Here is a 20,011-nt window from a genome sequence, read left to right on the forward strand (position 1 = left end):
TAAAATGATGAGATGAAAATTCTAATTTAAAAAATACAATGCATACACAATAATTTAAATATAAGATAATAGTCTAATACATAAGATAATCATTTAATTACTACGTAAAAGTACAATACATAAGATAATAGTTTAAATACAAAAATAACAATATCATAAATAACATAATAACTTATTTATCATAACGATAATTTAGTAATTCAATAGGTCATTTTTAGATTTAGCTATATTCTGGGAAAAACAATGTATGGGCCAAAAATTTGTTATTACTGCGATTGTGCATATCGAGTTCTTTTTTCAATTATTTATAGTTGTTCTTTTTGCACGTAATTACGAACATTTATATCACTAATAACTTCTAAAATTATATTAAAATTTTATTTTCTTATATAACTTCCTTGAGTTTGACATATCTATTTAGCCTTACGTCGTCTTGTTGTTCGGATATAGCTACTCTAATTGTACAATAGTTTGTGGTAGATGAAAATTTCTAATTTGAACTATTTTTAGTTACGTAAAAATTAAGGATAAAAATATTAATTTTGAACTCCATAGTGCATTGTTACAAGGAAAAATTGTATATATTGGTAAACTAATAAATCAAATTAAATGCTATAACTATACTTTAATTTAATTGTACCCTGTAGCAAACTGTTTGTTAGTCATCTCTTTCCTCAAATTCTTGCTCGCCACTTTTCCTCTCTCGACTTGCTCCCTCTCACTTTTATACAAACACAAGTTTATAAGATGCAATTCTGTTTTTATAAAGTAAAAAAAAATTGTATATATACATACATTTTCTTTCCCCGCTCTCCGTTCTCGCTCGCTACTCTCCCATATCTCGCTCGCTACCTTCGCTTATACAAACATAAATGAAATGTGTAAATTGTGTTTCTGTTTGTATAAAGTGAGAGAAAATTGTATATAAACTTGCAAATACATATATCTTCATGCTATACACTTATAATTATACAATACAAATATTCCTCTGCCCAAATTTCCTTTGTCTTTCTCTATTTCTCGTTTTATACATACACAAATTATACAATTGATTTGTATACAACTGCTTTCTTTTGTATATGTATAGTGAATTATACAATTGGTTTCTTTGTACATGTTTAGAAATTATACATATTTATGTTTGCTATAGAGTGCAATTATGCAAACTTTGCTATAGCATACAAATTTGAATTTTGTATTACGATATGTGAAAGTTGCTCTTATTAGAGCAATTTGGGGAGTAACATAATAATCTTGAAAGTTGAATATTTATGTAATGTTTATGTAATTGTATTTCATTAATGATTTCACTTTTATTCGAATTGTGCTTTAATTTTTATATTATATAATACTTTATTGTAATTTATGTTATTTAAAAATTTAGAATAAAATATAATTTTACATTAAAAATTATTTTAAAAAATAAAAAATTATATCACATAAAAATTACCCCATAAAGTGATTATTTTAAGAACAAAAAAAGAAGCAATAATTTCTCTTATGAAAATAAGAATAAAATAGAAATAAAAATATAATATTGAAAAGAAATAAATAAATCCTATTTAGAATATATAAAAAAAAGAATTGAGTTGAGTTGATTTTCTAAAAAAACAAATTAAATTGAAGTTGATTTTAAGAATAAAGAAATCTATATTCGTAAATTAATAAAGAATATGATATTTATATTTATTTAATATATGCATGTCATCTATTTAATTTTATAATTTATTTTACTAAACTTATCCTGTTAAATATTAGTTTAAAAAAAAGGTGAAAATGAAAGTAGTAGACAATTCAATTTACAGCCCATGAAACGTGGAGCCCACCCAATTCATACTTGATAGCCCTAACGGCGGTACAACAGAAAATTTTCAATTTACAATAAAGCTGGACTCCACTTGCTACAGTTCAAGTTTAATCTACGAACCTTAACGCTTTCGTTTTTCTTTTTCTTTTTCAACAAAAGGGAGGAAAAAGACGAAGATCAAGCTAGGTAAGGCTTTGAATATCTTATATGTATTAGCAAAGATTATGCGTATAAACTATGCACTATCTAGGTTTTGATTGTAAAGAAGAGAGAATTTATAGATTTAAGTGTGCCTAGGTTTTGAATGTAAAGAAAGAGAGAATTTACAGATTTAAGTGTTTTTTTTTTTTGTGTGTGTGTGCGCAGTTCTTCGGGATCAGTTTTTTGTTGTATTGGTAATCCGTGTGTTTTGACTTTTGCAGGCAATCTTGAATTCGGAACTTCCCCCATCTAAAGATGGTAGGTTTAGCGACAATCGCTTTCTGAGCTGTAGGTTTAGGGTTTTGAGTTCTTATGAAGCTCTAATTTTATTTTTTCTTCTGTCTCAGCTTCCCCTCTCTTTGCTCAAGACTGCACAGGGGCATCCCATGGTAAGCTTTTGAATTCATGTGGAAGAGGGGTAGTGTCTCCTTATTTTGTTTCTCTCTTTCTTGTTTATTGTTTAGTCTGATCTTAATTCTTTTCGGTGTGGTAATGCAGTTAGCTCAATTAGGTTTTTCAAGTGCTGCATGTTTCGAATGAACCTGAACTTATGAATAACATACAAAAACAACAAACCCGGTGAATAAAGTAGTTATAGGTATACAGGAGTGTAATTCTCCTGGAGAATAACAATAATGATTTCATGTTTTGTCCAGTTGTTAGTTGAGGCTTTTGGCTAACATTCTTAAAGGCAACAGATTTTTTGTTGGTATAGTTTATCAAGTTTCTGCTTATTTATATAGTATCTCCAAAATATGCCACAAGTTTCTGGAATCCACGAGATTCCAGGGATTTTGAGATTTTGTATGGGATTATCGTTGTTTAAGTTGATTGTATTTGTTCAATTATCTTAATCTGGAAACTTTTGTTTTCTAATACAGCTGGTGGAACTAAAAAATGGAGAGACTTATAATGGTCATTTGGTGAATTGTGATACTTGGATGAATATCCATCTTCGTGAAGTTATCTGTACGTCAAAGGTAATTCATTGTTTATTAAATATGTTATTGCTAGGTTTTCAAATGTATTGGTGCAAGACCACATGATTTTGAAAAATCAATGCAGGATGGAGATAGATTTTGGAGAATGCCTGAATGTTATATTCGTGGCAATACCATAAAGTATCTTAGAGTTCCTGACGAGGTTAGTTCGTTTTCTTAATTGCTATGATTAATAATGCTTTTGTGTAGTATTATTCGCTTTTTCACTTGCAACATAGTGTGTATGGAACGTTTGGACCTTGTACTAAGGGAACAGAAGATGGGTGCCTATTTTGCAGTAGTTATTTGTGTTATTAAATGGTCGCTTGGCAGGGGTGACTGTAAAATTTGTATACTAGTTGTGGAATGGCAGTTTCTACTTAATTAACTGGGACTTAAATACTTGCTTTAGTGCTATCACCCAACATGACAATGAGTTTGAACAATCTTTAGTTGTCATAGCGATTACACGTTAATATACACAATAAATATTTTTTTACACGCCTCCTAACATGCAGGCCTGAATTTTTTTTCCTGTGCCAAGCTCACAACTTATTTGCTGATAATGGGGTGGTTGAGAATTGCACTATGTTGAGATGTGAAATGTGTGATAATCTGATGTAAAAGCTTAAGTTGTTAGGGAGAACACATTTTAGTTTACTTAATAACATCTTGTACGTAACACGGAGGACGGTCCATTAACACCTTTATCGTGGTGCATTTAGGGGCTTGGTTTGATGTAGGTAGGTGGACTCAAGATACTAGCTAATCTTGGTGTGATCAGACTCATGGATATACTTCTCTGGTTACTTTACTCAATGGGGCTTTTAGGGGTGGGTTTCAGTAGTGTTGTTGTAGGCTGAAGTTATGTTACTAGCTAATCTGTGGTGTCTGGGCCTATGGGGCTAAACTTAACTATGGCATACTTGGAATCAGAGCTGGAAAGCATAGAGAACCGGGTAGAAAGTTAAAAGAGGTATCAGCAGTAACACATGTCTAAGGAAAAATGGAGGAAACTGAAGGTTGAACTTACAACACAACTCTGATGTTCCTATAGGGTTAATATAAATGCATCCAATATTCTTGTTGCCTCTTTTCGACCGATAAAATAGGTTTCTTGAAGTGAAATCATTGCTGTGGTTGGACCATTAGTGTTTTAGACTTTGAACATAGTGTTCTTCTCAAATAAGATGTGTAGCCAAGTGGTTTTCATTTAAGATTCGGAAGTTGGATAATTCTTAGTTCTAAGTAATTATTTTCCAATATTAATGGCTTATTTTATATCAGATATCCTATACAAATTTTTTTTATAAAATGTTAGATATCATTAGGTTGAACCACTATTGATGTTGTTCTTTCTTGCATGCCTGTAGTCCACTGTGTTTATTTCCCCGTGACTGTGAGTAGCACATTCTTGTAAGAGGAGAATTGATTACGCTGATGTGATGCAATTTAGCCAAATCAGACATTGTTGTGCTCCCTATGGACCGTTGAATCTGACACCTTAGGTAGGAGTGTGACTCTATGAAGATGGCAATGAGAGATTGCTTTAGCGATGACGAGCTTCCATGTGAAATATAACATTTGCACTTTTGACTAAATAAAGTGGCGGCCCCTGCTTTCTGCTTCTAATTTCTTCCTAGAGATTCACTCTTCTGCCCTGTTTTTTATAGTTCATGACAGGCACATATGGGAAGTTATCCTAGCTTCTCTCGTCCATTCACCTTCCACACATTCATAGTTGATTCAGGAATGACCTTTGAGTTTTGGAAGTTATCCTTTTGTTGATCTTCTAGGAGTGCCAAGAACCATCTTTTCCCAGTGTTTAATTCCTTAGATGCTTTTCTTTTTGTTTGTGTGGGCTTTCAGTACTATCTAGGAAGGGAGATGATGTTTGAATACAGCTGTTATCCTAATCTTCTGTACTTCTCCTTTGTTTGGACACATGGGGGGGGGGGGGGGGAGTTTGTAAAGGAGATGTAGGTGAGAAGAGTTTTCATGGGCAGCTCACATTTTCTTTTAGAAGGTCATAATGTTAACAGATAGAAGTAACCTGTAAAATGAAAATTCTCTATATCCTTTCAGATGTAAATGGCAGATTTACACTTTCACTTCTACGAAAATGGAAAAGAATGCAGATTGCCTTTTCTTTTATACATAGAATAACTTTAGTATTGCAACATTATTTACTGAGAGGTTAAGCTTTGTAGATATTCTTGATTATATATATTTTAATGGACATGCCTACTTGTGTTGACTTGTTTAAATAGTTCATTTTTATCACTGGGGTTGGAGACTGAGTTTGCAGTAGTTCATTAATTCTGGAAGCTTAGTCTGCCCTTGGCTCTTCATTTGACCAAGTTAATAATCCCTCCTAGTGCTGTTTGGTTAACTATGCTATTTGTGTTCTTTTCCAGGTTATTGATAAAGTTCAAGAAGAAACAAAAAGCCGTGGAGGTACTTGCTTTGGACTATTAATTATAAGGAATTGTTATAACCACTTCTATTTTAGCTATTGGATCAGTGCGGAGTTTGTTGATTTTACAGATACTTCCCTACTACCCTAGAATCAGTGTCTGAACATTTAACTTAATTAGTATATTTTTAAATCCTTTTGCAGATAGAAAACCACCTGGTGTAGGTGGACGAGGAAGGGGAAGAGGAGGTAGGGATGAAGGTGGTGCTGCTGGAAGACAGGGGAAAGGCATTGGGCGTGGAATGGAAGATGCGGGCGCCAAAGGCCGAGGCAAAGGAGGACCTGGTGCCAAGTCTGGTGGAAAAGGTATGAAGTGTTCAATATGCAAAGTTAATATGTAATTTTATCCTCATTTTGCTAAATTTTCATGTCATCTCCGAGTCTCAATCCGTGGCAATGCATTTCCATGTGAGATACCTTATTCATGCATATATCTATCTAGCAATACATTCTAAGTAGATAGATTGAGGAGACTGACTATCATGTTCAATGCTTGAAATTAGTCTCCATACAGCAAGTCTCTTAGTTGTAACAGCCCTCAAGTATATTTGTGAACGCATTATTTATATAGCCATTTGCTAATCAGATGATTCTGGATGGTGTTTATTGTACAGGTGGTGGCCGTGGACGTGGCTGATCACCGTCATTTAGAGAAAAAGAAGCCAGACGACAAGCTAGATATATTGTATCTAATTTTGTTTGTACTTTCAAATTATAAAGCAACTTACCGGAGAAAAGGCCTGCTGCTTCCAGTTATTATTAATTTAAGATGGAATGTATGTAGGCTTGAAAAGCTCACTCTCTTTCCTTTACGAAGACATATGCAAGAGTTGGTGTCTTGAAAATATTTGACCCTCAGTATGTGTGTTAATTTTAAATGAAAACTGAGCTAGCTTTCTTTTCCCAATCCGAGAAGCTGAGGTTCTTGTCAAATATTTCTGTACTTGAGATGAGAGAGGCAAACATTTGGTATTTACAATTATTTTCCAAAAGTTGTGATTATTGCTTCTTTACTTTTAGGTTTCAAGTACATGCCAAATTTGGATGAGTTCTCATTGATAATATGATACTTTTTTTGGAAAAATTATGTAATTAGATATACTTTCATGTCTTACCACTAATTAAGAGTTATCTAGATATCTTATCCTTAGAAACGTGCGAACTTACAAAAAAAAAAAAATAGGGATAGAGGCAACCTAAATTGATATTTGTTATGTATTCGGTTTGCTATGTATTCTGCGAATTCAGTTTATAATTCCTGTTTGTTTGAGGTTTTACGAAAGAAAACTTATCCAATAATTGAAGCCACTTCAAGGCAGTGACGGAATCTTTAGTATAAAGACAAACTGATTATGGGATGCAGACAAAATGTTGCTATATAAAATTTAAATATTATTTTATGTAGACAAAATGTTGCTATATAAAAAATAAAATATCATTTTGTGTTGGACATATTTCTCTCCTCATCATCAGCGTTAGTGTAGTTGATGGCTGGCATCAACGTAGATATGGAGCATGTGATAGTTGATTCTCAAGAAATGGAGAAAGAAGAAGAAGTAAAGCCTCAAAAGACGAAGCGAGTTGCTTCCCTTGATATTTTCAGAGGCCTCACTGTTGCAGTAAGTTTGACTCATCTTTCTCTTCTTAAGACCCTTTCCTTCTCCTACTTGGCGAAGATTGGAACTATGGGATTATAATTCTACTTGGACAATGATTACATCTCATAGATTCACGAGAGGTAATGGCCCGGATTCTTTAAACAGAAGATGACTTACTAAAATTTAGAAACTAGTTCAAATGGTCTGTCAGAGAAAAACATAAATGGAGAAACTTGTTTGTTTAATCCCTTTTAGTGAAAGGGGAATATGAATGTTATTTGGTATTTGATTGTTAGAAAATGACTTGCTTATTTTCTGGAAAATGTTTTTCCTCTGTACCCTTGGTAGTTACCTTGCTGTGGAACGTTGGAAGGTGTCTTAATATCTCAACTAAACTTGAGATCTGGAGAAAAGAAAATAGTTGACACAGAGAATTGTTCAGGGACAAATTTAGAATGTTGTTTTCTTTTTCTGAATACTTGTAGTGTTAGTCAGACGCCATCATTTGCTTGCCTTTAAAACTTCCTGACAAAAAAAGGTTTGTCGAATATGTAGCTGATGGTCTTGGTTGATGATGCGGGAGGAGAATGGCCTATGATCGGGCATGCACCATGGAATGGTTGCAATCTTGCAGATTTTGTGATGCCATTCTTTCTGTTTATTGTGGGAATGGCCATAGCACTTGCTCTGAAGGTTATCTTTGCATTCTTTTTTCTTCTTCCCATTCTTAAGAAGATAAAGTAAGGTAACTGGTCCTACTCATTGGTGCTAAACTACTTATTGTGTAGAGAATACCAGAAAAGCTAGCGGCCATCAGAAAGGTGATTCTAAGGACACTCAAACTTCTATTTTGGGGCCTCCTTTTACAAGGTCAATTATCTTTCTTTCCTCCCTTTTATTTTATTCTTTCCTTCAAGTTCCCATAATTCATGCAAAATGCATTTTCTATTCCTATCCAATATATCTTAGAAAATCTAGGCGAAGTGTTGGACTTACAGTGTTTACAAGCTTCTGAAATAAAGAAGTAACCTTTTCTCCCTTTCTCTGGTGAGGTTTCACAGTTGTAAACCTGAAAAAGTAATTTAGGTTGTCTTCAGTGTAGAACATCCATAGTAATTAGTAATGCTATGATTTAGAAGTTGATGAATAGCTTTATGGGACTTAAACATATATTGGATCTCCTAAAGTAGTCACACGTACTCACCTTAGGGGGTTATTGCTTTATTAGCCCTCTCTCTGTGATTCTACCAACCTTTGCGATTGAAATTAGTTGTAACTACTTTTTAGCTCTGATGAATCTACAGATCCTTTCTCCTTTCTAATGGACACCTATCCCAGAATGAATGATCAGTAATGACATCTACTGATTAGCTTTCGTTTAGGAAAGAGAATTATGTTTGGCTTCAGATAGAAACTTTCAACCAAGTGGGAATCCATTTCTTAAAACTGGTCTTGCATCTCATCTTTCCTCTTCCCAAAGTCATTAGAAGCCTAACCTCATCCTTTGACTTGTGAAGGGGGTTATTTCCATGATCTTGACAAGCTAAAATATGGTGTTGACATGAATAGGATAAGGTTGTGTGGCATCCTCCAGGTAACAGTTTCTGATCCCACCCCCTTTTCTGTCTCTCTTTTGAATGCTAATATCTTGTGTTGATAATTTTTCTGCTTCTTATCTTTGTAGAGAATTGCTATCGCTTACTTGGTAGTGGCAGTAATAGAAATAACAACAAGACAAGCCCAATCCAAAGAACTACCAACGGGATGGTTCTCCATTTTTAAGTTATACAGCTGGCAATGGTGAGTATTATTCCAAAGTGGTGATAGTGTCAAGCATCTCCAAGTTAGTACTGAACATTTCTTCATGATTTCAGGGTTATTGGAGCATGTGTTTTAGTAGTTTACTTGGCCACATTATATGGAACATATGTTCCTGACTGGAATTTTGTTGTCCAGAACCCGGACAGTGTTCATTTTGGGAAGACTTTAGCCGTGAGTTTCACTTGTCCATGTTCCAAATTTACCTTTAATATTTCTATATTTAATGTCAAAAGACTTTGCTTTTGGTATTAGGTAACTTGCAATGTGAGAGGAAATCTTGATCCTCCTTGCAATGCAGTGGGTTATATTGATAGATGGATACTTGGAATCAATCACATGTATCCACGTCCGGCTTGGAAGAGATCCAAGGTGATTGGTTCTTCACAAAAATTTATCTTCCCTCCAATGTAGTTCTTTTTGTGATTATCCATCTCCATTATCACCGGATTAAGTTCATCCATAACACATTTGATGGATCTTTGTTCTGCAGGCATGCACTAAAAATTCTCCATATGAGGGACCTTTCAAGGATGATGCTCCATCATGGTGTTGGGCTCCTTTTGAACCTGAAGGAATTCTGAGGTAGGATTCATATCATCAATTCTCTCTTTTCCTTCAACTCTTGTGTGCTCGAGTGGCATTAAAAGGTTCTCCTATTTGGACTAAATACAATCTTTATCTCCGTATTTGTAGTTGCAAAAAGCTTTTAAAGTCTAGTACCTTTTATGCTACATACTAATGTTCAAGTTTTCCTGTCTGGTAAATTCTTCTACTTATGACTACAGCTCAATTTCTGCTATTCTCTCTACGGTCCTTGGAGTTCATTTTGGACATGTCCTTATTCATATGAAGGTTAAGTCAAAATCTTCTAGACTTGACCGTCGTTTCAACAAATCAAAGCAAAGTTACTGATATATTCCAATTTTTGTAACTCCAGGATCACTCGTCCAGACTTTTGCATTGGATTTGCATGGGCATAGCTCTTTTAGTTTTAGGAATTATTCTCCACTTCACAGATGGTAAAATTCGCAGTGTATGAAATGCACTCGAAAGCTGGATATATCTTCTTTTTTCTTCCTCATTTTTCCTTTGATGGTGCTGAATGCAGCTATTCCTTTAAATAAGCAATTATACACCTTCAGCTATGTCTGTGTAACCTCAGGAGCAGCCGCGTTAGTGTTCTCTGGTTTCTACATTCTGGTACAGTAGTCTTGTCAAAAAATCTGCTCACTTCTACTATTTATTCCTTGCTACAAATTAAACTGATCAATTTGCTACATTAGATTTGGAAGTTCTAGAAATGTTCGATTAAATTACACTTCCCTCTGAAATGCAAAACATTCATTAGAAACAAAAAACTCGAGGTTCAAGTTGATGGAAAATGTTCCAAGTTTTATGCTTTTGATCAATCAGTACTGGAGAATGAGAATTTAGCAGGAATTTTGAAGAATAAGTGCTTTTAACTAGAAAAGCTTTGAATGACAACAGTCTGATGCATGATGCATAATCACCGTTGCACGATTCACAAATTTCTAATCCCAATCCTGAATGCAGGTTGACATTTTGAACTTGAAGTACCTATTTCTACCACTTGAATGGATTGGTATGAATGCCATGCTTGTTTATGTAATGGCTGCCTCAGGAATATTTGCAGGTTTTATCAACGGCTGGTATTATGAGGACCCTCATAACACACTGGTATTTCTTTCATCTCTTTCATTACTCTCATCACTTAGTATACAAGCGGATTCAGGATCTGAATATTATGAGTACCAAGTTTTGAAATTCTATCACAACATATAGGTTACTGGTTTTGAAATTTGTGCTTATATGGTGAATCTCTTTAACACATGAAGAAAGCTGACACCAAAGTTACTTCGGGTGCAGCTAGTTGGTCAGAACTTAACTACAAGTGTTGCTTGTGGCTTGATAACGAACTTTTACAGATGGAACGAAGTCTGTCGAATGTGAGTTCATAGTTGTTATAGTAAACTGATTGAACTTACTCAACATTTGCAGATATATTGGATAAAGAAGCACATTTTCATTGGATTGTGGCATTCAACAAGAGTGGGAACTCTCCTTTATGTCATCTTTGCTGAGATATTGTTTTGGGCTATTGTTGCTGGCCTACTTCATCGATTAGGCATATATTGGAAGCTTTAGTTGTGACGAAATTTGCATCTTTTGTTTGCTTATTACTATACACTGTACTTGAAACTAGAAAGAGCTTCATCTAGTCATGGACCAAATGAACAATACCGATATCATTGGTTTTTCTTGCTTGTAGTTGTAAGAAAGTTATTTTCTTCATAGTGGAATCATCATATCATATATTATTATAAGCATAAAGCTCTCAACTTAAAAGTTGAATTACTATTTTGTCCTTATTTTATCTCTAAACTAAATAAATATTAATATATAATTAATTTAATATTAGGTAATATTTTTTTATTTAAATTCATGCCTCTAGACACAATGGTTCAAATTCTTTTGGAAAATAGTTACAAGAAGAGGAAAGACCAAAAGTTGTATTTTTCTTAATAAATGTGTATATCAAGTCTTCTTTATCAAAATCAATTTAATTTTAGTTCGGGACTATGTCAGTGATTATTTCTTTATCACCTTTTGTTGTTAATAGAGAAAAGATATACAAGAAGTAGTATAGACACTAAAGGTAATTTCATTCATATTAAATCTTTATGTTTTTTCTTTTTTATTATTTTATTTATTTAATCTTGATTTTGTTTATTGTATTTTAATATGTTTTCTTTAAGTTTTTGATCTTGTTTTCATCAATTTGTGCTAAGAATATGTAGTACAATTTGTTAATTTTGTGTGATCTTTTTAGTGTTATTTGCTTTTGATTCTTCTTTCTTAATATTAGATTTTGATGTATTCTTTGAATATCAACTTTTTTATTGGTTTTATGGTATTTGATATGCTTAACCTCATTATGGTTTCAATCTAGACTAGAAGAGGTTTACACAGTTATTATTTTATTTTTGTGTGGTCTTGTTCATATGTTGTATCATTGAATGTTTCTTTATATTTATTTTTTTGACTATTTTTAGTAATTTTGAAATGTATTCTCGAGGTATTGCTCAATTTTATACGTTATGTGATAGTTTTCTATTTTTTATCTTGGAATTTCAATTTTTGTTGGTTCTTTGACGAACTTTTTCATTCTTTAAGAAATGTAGTTATTTCTGTCAACACATAGCATAGGATCATAGAGACATTAACTTTCAAAAAGTCACCGTAGTAATGCCACTTTTATGGTAACAATTAAAATAATATGGTTGAACCTCACTTTTATGGTACCAATTAAATTGAAAAGTCATGCATATATATAATACAAGTGTATGTAATACAAATGACCAGTGAATAAATATATGGTTTTCATATCTATATTTGATAATAAGGTAATATTACTTGACGTTTCAATTAATTCACAAAATTTGGAGTATACATGTCACCCTTCATTGTTTCAAATTTATGATTATTTTTCTAAAAAATCTACTTTATGCCTCATTTATATATTTTATACTTGTGTCATTTAAAAAAAATGAAATATTAATTAATAGGGTACACGTGCGTTGCACGTGAGCAAAGACTAGTCATATTAAATCTTCAATTTTATTTGGACCAATGTTTTCAAAAGGTGAATTTTATGACCATAGTTCTATACTCTTGAACTCATTTGTTTTTGTAATTTTATATACCTTTTTATGCTGAAGTAGCACTTTCGATCACTTAAGTTGATTGTGTTTATCCACGTGTGTATATATTATCTTTTTATTTTTTAAAAAAAAATTTGTTTTTTTTTCTTGTATTTAAATTAAGTTAACACACATCTTTTATCTTATATCAAAACTTCTTTAAAAAACAAAAATCTTTTCTTAAAAAAAATCTTATTTTCTTTGTCTTGTATTTAAATTAAGTTACTATACATTCTTTTGCCTTCTATGAAAACTTTTCTTTTCCTTTTATCCTTCATTCATTGTTTTTTCTCTTCTTTTTTTTTTCTATTGATTTCATTTACTCCTTTTATTATCTTTGTCTTTCGTTCTGATTTGATTTCAAGTTAAATTTCAAATACCTTGTATTTAAAATAATTTAATTTCAAACAAATATCAAGATAAGTAAAGAAAATCAAATAAAACTTTAAAATTAGAAAATACTTTTTTTTTTTAAAAAAAATACACATAATTTTTAAAAAATATTTAAAAGTGAAAAGATCATAAATTATTTTTTTAAAAAAAATAAAAAGTGAAAAAGAAATTAAAATAAATATTTTACAAGAAAGAAATTACAATAATTAACTATATATCAATAAACATGTATGTTAACTAATTATAAAGTTATCAATTAAAAATTGAATTTGTGCACGTATCACTTCAAGAGAGTGTGCACATTTTCTATGTTCATATCATTTATAATGTATTTATTTCATTTTAAATTTAAATTAGTTAAGAGGTAATAGAACCCTGGTCACGTTTAAATGTTTCTATGCAAATATTATTATACTCTAGGGTTACTTGTACCTTATTCTGCGATTTGATACTCTACGGATAGTTATGTTTTATCCCTTACGTAATGGCTTTTTGGCGGGCCGAAAAAGGATATTGGGCCAATAATGGGCCAGTACCAACAGCATTGAGACGGCCCATGTAACATATTTTTCTTGGAGAAGAAGACTGCAAATATTGGCATCGAAAAAGAAGAGAATATAAAGCTTTCCGACTATACAAGGTTACACAGATCGACTCCACTCCAATTTCATTTCGGAATCCCATACAAACAATCTTGTCGACGATGGCAACGCCGATGGCTGAGGATAGCAACTTCGAAGATGACCAGCTCCATGCTATGTCCACTGAAGATATTATTAGGGCTTCTCGCCTTCTTGACAATGAAATTCGAATCATAAAGGTTCCGATCTCTCTTAGCTTGATCTTTTATTGCAGTTATCATGAGTTATTTTGTGTTTGATGAATGTTTAGTTTTGTCTATTTGTGTCGATTTTGGGGTTTTACCTAGGAGATTGACTAATTGACTTGAATGGTGAATTATAGGAAGAGCTGCAGAGGACGAATCTAGAGTTGGATTCATTCAAGGAGAAGATAAAGGAGAACCAAGAAAAAATTAAGCTCAATAAGCAACTTCCTTACTTGGTCGGCAACATTGTTGAGGTGAGTAATTAGGTTTTCCTCAAATGAGCATCTCTCTTGCTTTGACGTCTATCTTTTAGCGAGTGATATTTACACTAAAGGAAAAAAGAATTTTATTTTTAGAAAATAAAGCTCAATAAGCAACTTCGTTATCCAGTTACTTGATCGGCAACAAGTTGAGATGAGTAATTAGGTTTTCATAGATGAGTATCTCTCTTGTTTTGACGCCTATTCTTAGCAAGAGCGTAGTGCAGAGAGGGCTTAGGACGTCTTTGAATATGGGGATTGACTACATTGAACCTGAAGCCTGCTGTGCTGCAAGTTTATCTATCACATCACTCTTTTTATAAGAGTAACCTTGTTGTAGGCAGAAGCTTTAGATTATGGGATAGTGACAAGTACCAATAGTGCTATTACAGAAGAAGTGCAGGTCTTTGGCTGAACAAAAGAAGGACGAGGAACTTGGGTAATTCATCAGCAATTGTTTCATCGAGGAGTACCGTAACATGCTAAATTTTGAATGCCAGAAGCTAGATGTTAAGAAATTACAAAAGGATAAAAAAGGAGGTTTCTGAGGGACTCAAAGGAGCAGCTCCTTTGTGATGATATCTCAAGTCTCAAGTATAAAAGAATTGTTAGATCGGTTCTTGCTCCTAGTCACTTTACATCTCTTAGTCATTTTACATCTCTTGTGCTACACGACAAAGGAATTTAGTGGTTTGCAACTTTTAGGATTTGTTTTGGTACCTGACTTGATATATATATATACACACACACATATACATGTAGTATATTTGTACTTATGTATCTTTTGCTTGGAATAATATAATGTCACGAAATAATTTCACGTACTATCGAAAAACTAACATTCTAAAGATGCATATATTGTTGTTGATTTTGTTTGTAGCATTTTCCTGTTCAATTAGTTGAAGGAGTTCACGGAAAAATTAATTGAAGTGTCAAATATATATATATATATATATACACACACACACACACATATATATACATATATATATTTGAAGTGTCAAATATATATATACACACACACACACATATACATATAGTATATTTGTACTTATGTATCTTTTGCTTGGAATTATATAATGTCACGAAATAATTTCACGTACTATCGACAAACTAACATTCTAAAGATGCATATATTGGTGTTGATTTTGTTTGTAGCATTTTCTTGTTCAATTAGTTGAAGAGTTCACGGAAAAATTAATTGAAGTGTCAATATAAGTATAAAAACTGCATTTTTTGGAGGGGATAGATGGGAACATATGTATCACTAGTCCATCCTCCTATTTCTGTTTCTTTTTCTTTTCTTTTCTTTTTTGTGAAGAAAGAAAATAGGACGATGATCAAGAGAAACATAAATTGGGCAGGACAGAAGCAAATGACCATTATGCTTCCTTTTCTTCAGTGCTTGAGTCTGTTTTTCAGTAGATCGAGCCATTGAGGTGTTATATTTTTTTACACATTGAACTGTGAGGATGCAAATTTTGAGTTTCTTTGTGTTTTTATTTTGGGGTACTAGGTTCATTGAAGTAGTAGTGGGGAAGTCTAGCTTTGAGGAACTCATTTATTTTCGGTCTTTTTCAGATTTTGGAAATGAATCCTGAAGAAGAAGCTGAGGAGGATGGTGCAAATATTGATCTCGACTCACAAAGGAAGGGCAAGTGTGTTGTACTGAAAACATCCACACGCCAGGTAAGGTGTCAAATTATTGGATTACATCATTTGCTTCTAGGTGTTTATTGTCGGTATTACTATCCAAAATTCCCTTCATCTATTTCTCTTGAATGGAATTGGTGATCTTGTGCTTTATCCTTCTACCACAGTTTTTTTGGGTTATACTCTGTTTAGATGCTAAAGTTCTTTCACTAAATGAATCCTTTCATTTCTATTTGTAGACAATTTTCTTGCCTGTTGTTGGTCTTGTTGATCCTGACAACTTAAAACCTGGTGATCTGGTTGGAGTAAATAAAGACAGTTATTTGATATTGGACACCTTGCCATCTGAATATGATTCTCGGGTAAAGGCAATGGAAGTTGATGAAAAGCCAACTGAAGACTACAATGATATTGGAGGCTTGGAGAAACAGATTCAAGAACTTGTCGAGGCAATTGTGCTGCCTATGACACACCAAGAACGGTTCCAGAAATTAGGTGTTCGTCCTCCAAAGGGAGTCCTTTTGTATGGGCCTCCTGGGACTGGGAAAACCCTGATGGCCAGAGCCTGTGCTGCACAAACAAATGCTACTTTTCTCAAGTTAGCGGGACCTCAGCTTGTGCAGGTAGATCATCTTCGACGTTTCATCTTATTGTGTTTAATTGCTCTAGATTTGTACGAAATTGAACTCTCTTTTGCTCTATGGTGGGAACCTAGTTTCCCTCTTTTCATTGTTCCTGGCAATTCTAACTAAGAGCTGCTGCAAAGTACACTCGTCTTTTTTAAGTAGATATATTAAAATTTTAATATGTAAGATGGGTCTCTACTTGAATTTGTATCAAACCAGAGGATTAATCTACAAAAAATGAAAAAAATGGTCCTTCATATCTGGGGGCAGGTCTAAAATCATCCGTCTTGTTTACCTCTGGACATGTTTAGTCCTTTAACTTTACCAAAAGGGAGCGTTGGTGGTCTCTGTTTAGTTTTAAGTATACAGCTCTAGCAGACCCTGTGTTAATCATCTTCGAAAGCGAAATTTTCGTTCTTGTTTTTAACTTATGATTGTGTGAGCAAGCATGTAATTGTTTATGATATTATTGTTTGGCTTTCTAAAGTTAGCAACCAACTACTGCATGGGAACTTTTACAATTTTGTTAAGTTGCAATCAAAGTAATTGACTCAAATATGCTGCTGATCAATGCCTGTTCTAACTTTAGATGTTCATTGGAGATGGAGCAAAACTTGTTCGTGATGCTTTCCAGCTGGCAAAAGAGAAATCACCTTGCATAATTTTCATTGATGAAATTGATGCTATAGGCACAAAGCGTTTTGATAGGTACTATTTCTTTGTTTTCCATTGCTTATATATGTGCTTAACCTTGCATGCTCATAATATGCTTATATATGTGCTTACAAGTCTTGGTGCATACTGGTCAAGGAGTAGCTTCTGCTTGCAAAAAAGAAACTAAGCACTATTACCTTCCTCATAAATGTGCATGCTAATTCTTCGTTACTGCATATGTTCTCTTGCAGCGAAGTTAGTGGGGATCGAGAGGTCCAACGAACTATGTTGGAGTTACTTAACCAGCTCGATGGTTTTAGCAGCGATGATCGGATTAAGGTTCTTTTCTACTTAAACCCATTATATATACATTTTTTTCTTACTTCGTGGTTTGGGTATTAATCACAATATTCCTTTCCAAAAATTTTACCTTGTTGGTATCTTGATTTTAGCTAACACACAACTGCAAAACCTAAAATCAAGTGATCTTTGGTTTCTGTTTTTTACATTTTCATGAATTGATTTGGTTTCTTTCCTTCACTTCAGGTGATAGCAGCAACAAACAGAGCTGATATTTTGGATCCTGCTTTGATGCGATCTGGTCGTTTGGATCGTAAAATCGAATTCCCCCACCCCACAGAGGAAGCCAGGGCTCGGATCCTGCAGGTGAGTATTCTGCCAAAACAATCATTTCATTGTCTTGCCTTGCCTTGTTAGCCAACACGAAATGAGTTCTTGAGAATTTCGCTTTAACTGAGGATTCTTTGCTGGAACTACTGCAGATCCATTCCAGAAAGATGAATGTCAACCCAGATGTTAACTTTGAAGAATTGGCTCGGTCGACAGATGATTTTAATGGGGCACAGTTGAAAGCTGTATGTGTTGAGGCAGGCATGCTAGCACTCCGTCGCGATGCCACTGAGGTCTCTATTCTTTATTCTGCTTCCTGACGGTTACATAATTTTTGAACTTATGAGTTGCAATGGGATTTAGACTTTTATTTTGGTTAATCAATAATCTGGATTATATATATATAAACCTAATTAAATTGAACTGGCCTGTTTAAGTCTGCGATGATCTCTAGTACCCATATGAATATGATTAAGTTTATCCTGTGAGAGCTAATCAACCGTGCCAATATAAAACCCCATCCTTTTTATGGTTGACAAGCTGGATAGCACTAATTTGGTCTCCAAACTCTTGCAGGTAACTCATGAAGACTTCAATGAAGGTATCATTCAAGTTCAAGCCAAGAAGAAAGCCAGCTTAAACTACTATGCCTAAACTTTCTGCAGGCCCCATGGCAAGCAGCTTTTAGCTTTTCGAAGTTGAAGATGGCTACTGCCTGCCACACCCCCGAACTCCTTTTAGTATCCCTCTTCTTTCTTTCTGTGCGGGTAGGGGGTGGGGATAGAAGCTTTGCACATTAGCGTCTGTTCTGTGGATTACTGATATCAAAGGAGGTGTCTGGTAGTATGTGGATCTCTTCTTGAATTTGTTCAGCTGTATACTTTCCTGCTGTATGACTTAATGACCTAGAATAGCCTTGTGCTATATTGGCAATCGAAACTTTATCGTTAATTTTGGACAATAGCTACCCAAAATAAGATCCGGTCGTATATGTACTTGTGACTGGGAATTACTTAATTTAGCTGCACCTCCTACCTTGTAGAGTAGCAGTCTTAGAGGTTTATTGTGTTGTGGCACAGCCGAACCTGACACCAAATTGGTTCAGTGATAGCAGCGGTCTTCGAAGAGGCTGGTTCCCATACCCCTTTTTATCAAGAGGAACTCGGACCGGTGTATTGACCACCTAACCTCTATAGGATACTCTGATCCCGGAGTGCGACTAGGCTTGATTCTTTGGATTTTCTTAATTTAAAAAAAATGCAATGTTACCAATATATTAATGTATTGACAATATGGCTAAAATATTGTGAAGTCGGGAATTTCAGAAAGAAAGAGAACCTCAAATGTTATTTCATTTCAAATTATTAAAACATCAAATCTTATTTCATTTCAAATAATTTCAGCGTAGAGCTATTTCAATAAGATCTTAGAAAGTGAAAAAATCAGTTAAACACCCAGCTATTACTAATATATCTTAAACTGTAGTATATTGTTGTCGGAGTTATGCATGTACATTAAAAGAAGAAACTAGTCCTATTGTAATGGACAACTTTCACCAAACAAAAAAATCATATTTGTATGTTATAGCAAAATTTGCATAATTGCGCTCCATAGCAAATATAAAACTATAAAATTTACAATTGTATAATTCGCTGGCCTAAATTGTATAATTCGCTGACCTAAATTGTATAATTCGCTGCCCTGTAATTGTATAATGCACAATTGTATAATTCGTTGCCTATTTCGCTACAATATTTGTATAAAATTTGTTTTGCATACAATTGAATCGAAGTAAAATGTATGTATATTGCATAATTATAAGTGTATAGGAAGAAGATATATGTTTTTCTCTCGCTTTATACAAAAACAAAAACACAATATATACACTTCTGTTGTATAAAGCGAGAGAAAATTGTATTTCACTGCAATTGTATAATTCGTTGACCTTTCTCGCTGCAATATTTGTATAAAATTTGAATTTGTTTACAATTTAAATGAAGTAAAATGTTTGTAAATTGTATAATTAAGTATATAGCACAAAGATATATGTTTTTGCATGTGTATATACAATTTTCTCTCGACAAAACAAAAACACAATTTATACACTTCTGTATATAAAGCGAGAGAGACGAGCAATGGGAAAGTGGCGAGCGAGAATGGGAGAGTGGCGAGAGATTTTTGGGAGAGAGGCGACTGACAAACTTTGGCTAATGTTTGTTATGAAGTACAATTAAATCAAACCGTAGCTATTTCATTTATTTTATGTTATTAATTTGCTATTATATACGATTATCAATATCATAATAACTAGCTTTAAGTAAGATGAACTTAATATTTGATGGTGAATTAATAATTAGAGTTAGT

At 33.5% G+C, this 20,011-nt stretch overlaps 3 protein-coding genes and 1 non-coding gene across 4 annotated transcripts; all 4 read left to right on the plus strand.

Moving 5' to 3' along the window:
• Positions 1–1,787: 1,787 nt before the first annotated feature.
• Positions 1,788–6,371, plus strand: LOC101255434 (probable U6 snRNA-associated Sm-like protein LSm4). Its single transcript, XM_004230194.5, has 8 exons — positions 1,788–1,993; positions 2,230–2,266; positions 2,356–2,397; positions 2,890–2,988; positions 3,074–3,151; positions 5,406–5,445; positions 5,609–5,770; positions 6,079–6,371. Exons 2-8 carry the CDS (start codon positions 2,264–2,266, stop codon positions 6,099–6,101), a joined length of 447 nt encoding a protein of 148 aa, XP_004230242.1. The 5' UTR covers positions 1,788–1,993; positions 2,230–2,263; the 3' UTR covers positions 6,102–6,371.
• LOC112940811 (small nucleolar RNA snoR127) lies at positions 4,426–4,542 on the plus strand. Its single transcript, XR_003245076.1, has one exon. It is a non-coding gene; the product is annotated as a small nucleolar RNA snoR127 (small nucleolar RNA).
• Positions 6,372–6,590: 219 nt separating the features above from the next.
• On the plus strand, positions 6,591–11,256 carry LOC101254841 (uncharacterized). The gene is made up of 13 exons (XM_004230192.5): positions 6,591–7,083; positions 7,618–7,755; positions 7,851–7,932; positions 8,580–8,656; positions 8,747–8,862; positions 8,937–9,054; positions 9,136–9,252; positions 9,374–9,465; positions 9,669–9,735; positions 9,821–9,902; positions 9,992–10,083; positions 10,438–10,581; positions 10,903–11,256. The coding sequence occupies exons 1-13, from the start codon at positions 6,952–6,954 to the stop codon at positions 11,047–11,049; spliced, it is 1,404 nt and encodes a 467-aa protein (XP_004230240.1). The 5' UTR covers positions 6,591–6,951; the 3' UTR covers positions 11,050–11,256.
• Positions 11,257–13,598: 2,342 nt separating this feature from the next.
• On the plus strand, positions 13,599–18,608 carry LeMA-1 (26S protease regulatory subunit 6A homolog). The gene is made up of 9 exons (NM_001247218.2): positions 13,599–13,818; positions 13,962–14,078; positions 15,666–15,773; positions 15,977–16,360; positions 16,953–17,071; positions 17,269–17,356; positions 17,564–17,683; positions 17,800–17,940; positions 18,224–18,608. Exons 1-9 carry the CDS (start codon positions 13,702–13,704, stop codon positions 18,299–18,301), a joined length of 1,272 nt encoding a protein of 423 aa, NP_001234147.2. The 5' UTR covers positions 13,599–13,701; the 3' UTR covers positions 18,302–18,608.
• The last annotated feature ends 1,403 nt before the right edge of the window (positions 18,609–20,011 follow it).

This window comes from Solanum lycopersicum, chromosome 1 (assembly GCF_036512215.1).
Source record: "Solanum lycopersicum chromosome 1, SLM_r2.1".
NCBI classification, from domain to species: Eukaryota; Viridiplantae; Streptophyta; class Magnoliopsida; order Solanales; family Solanaceae; genus Solanum; species Solanum lycopersicum.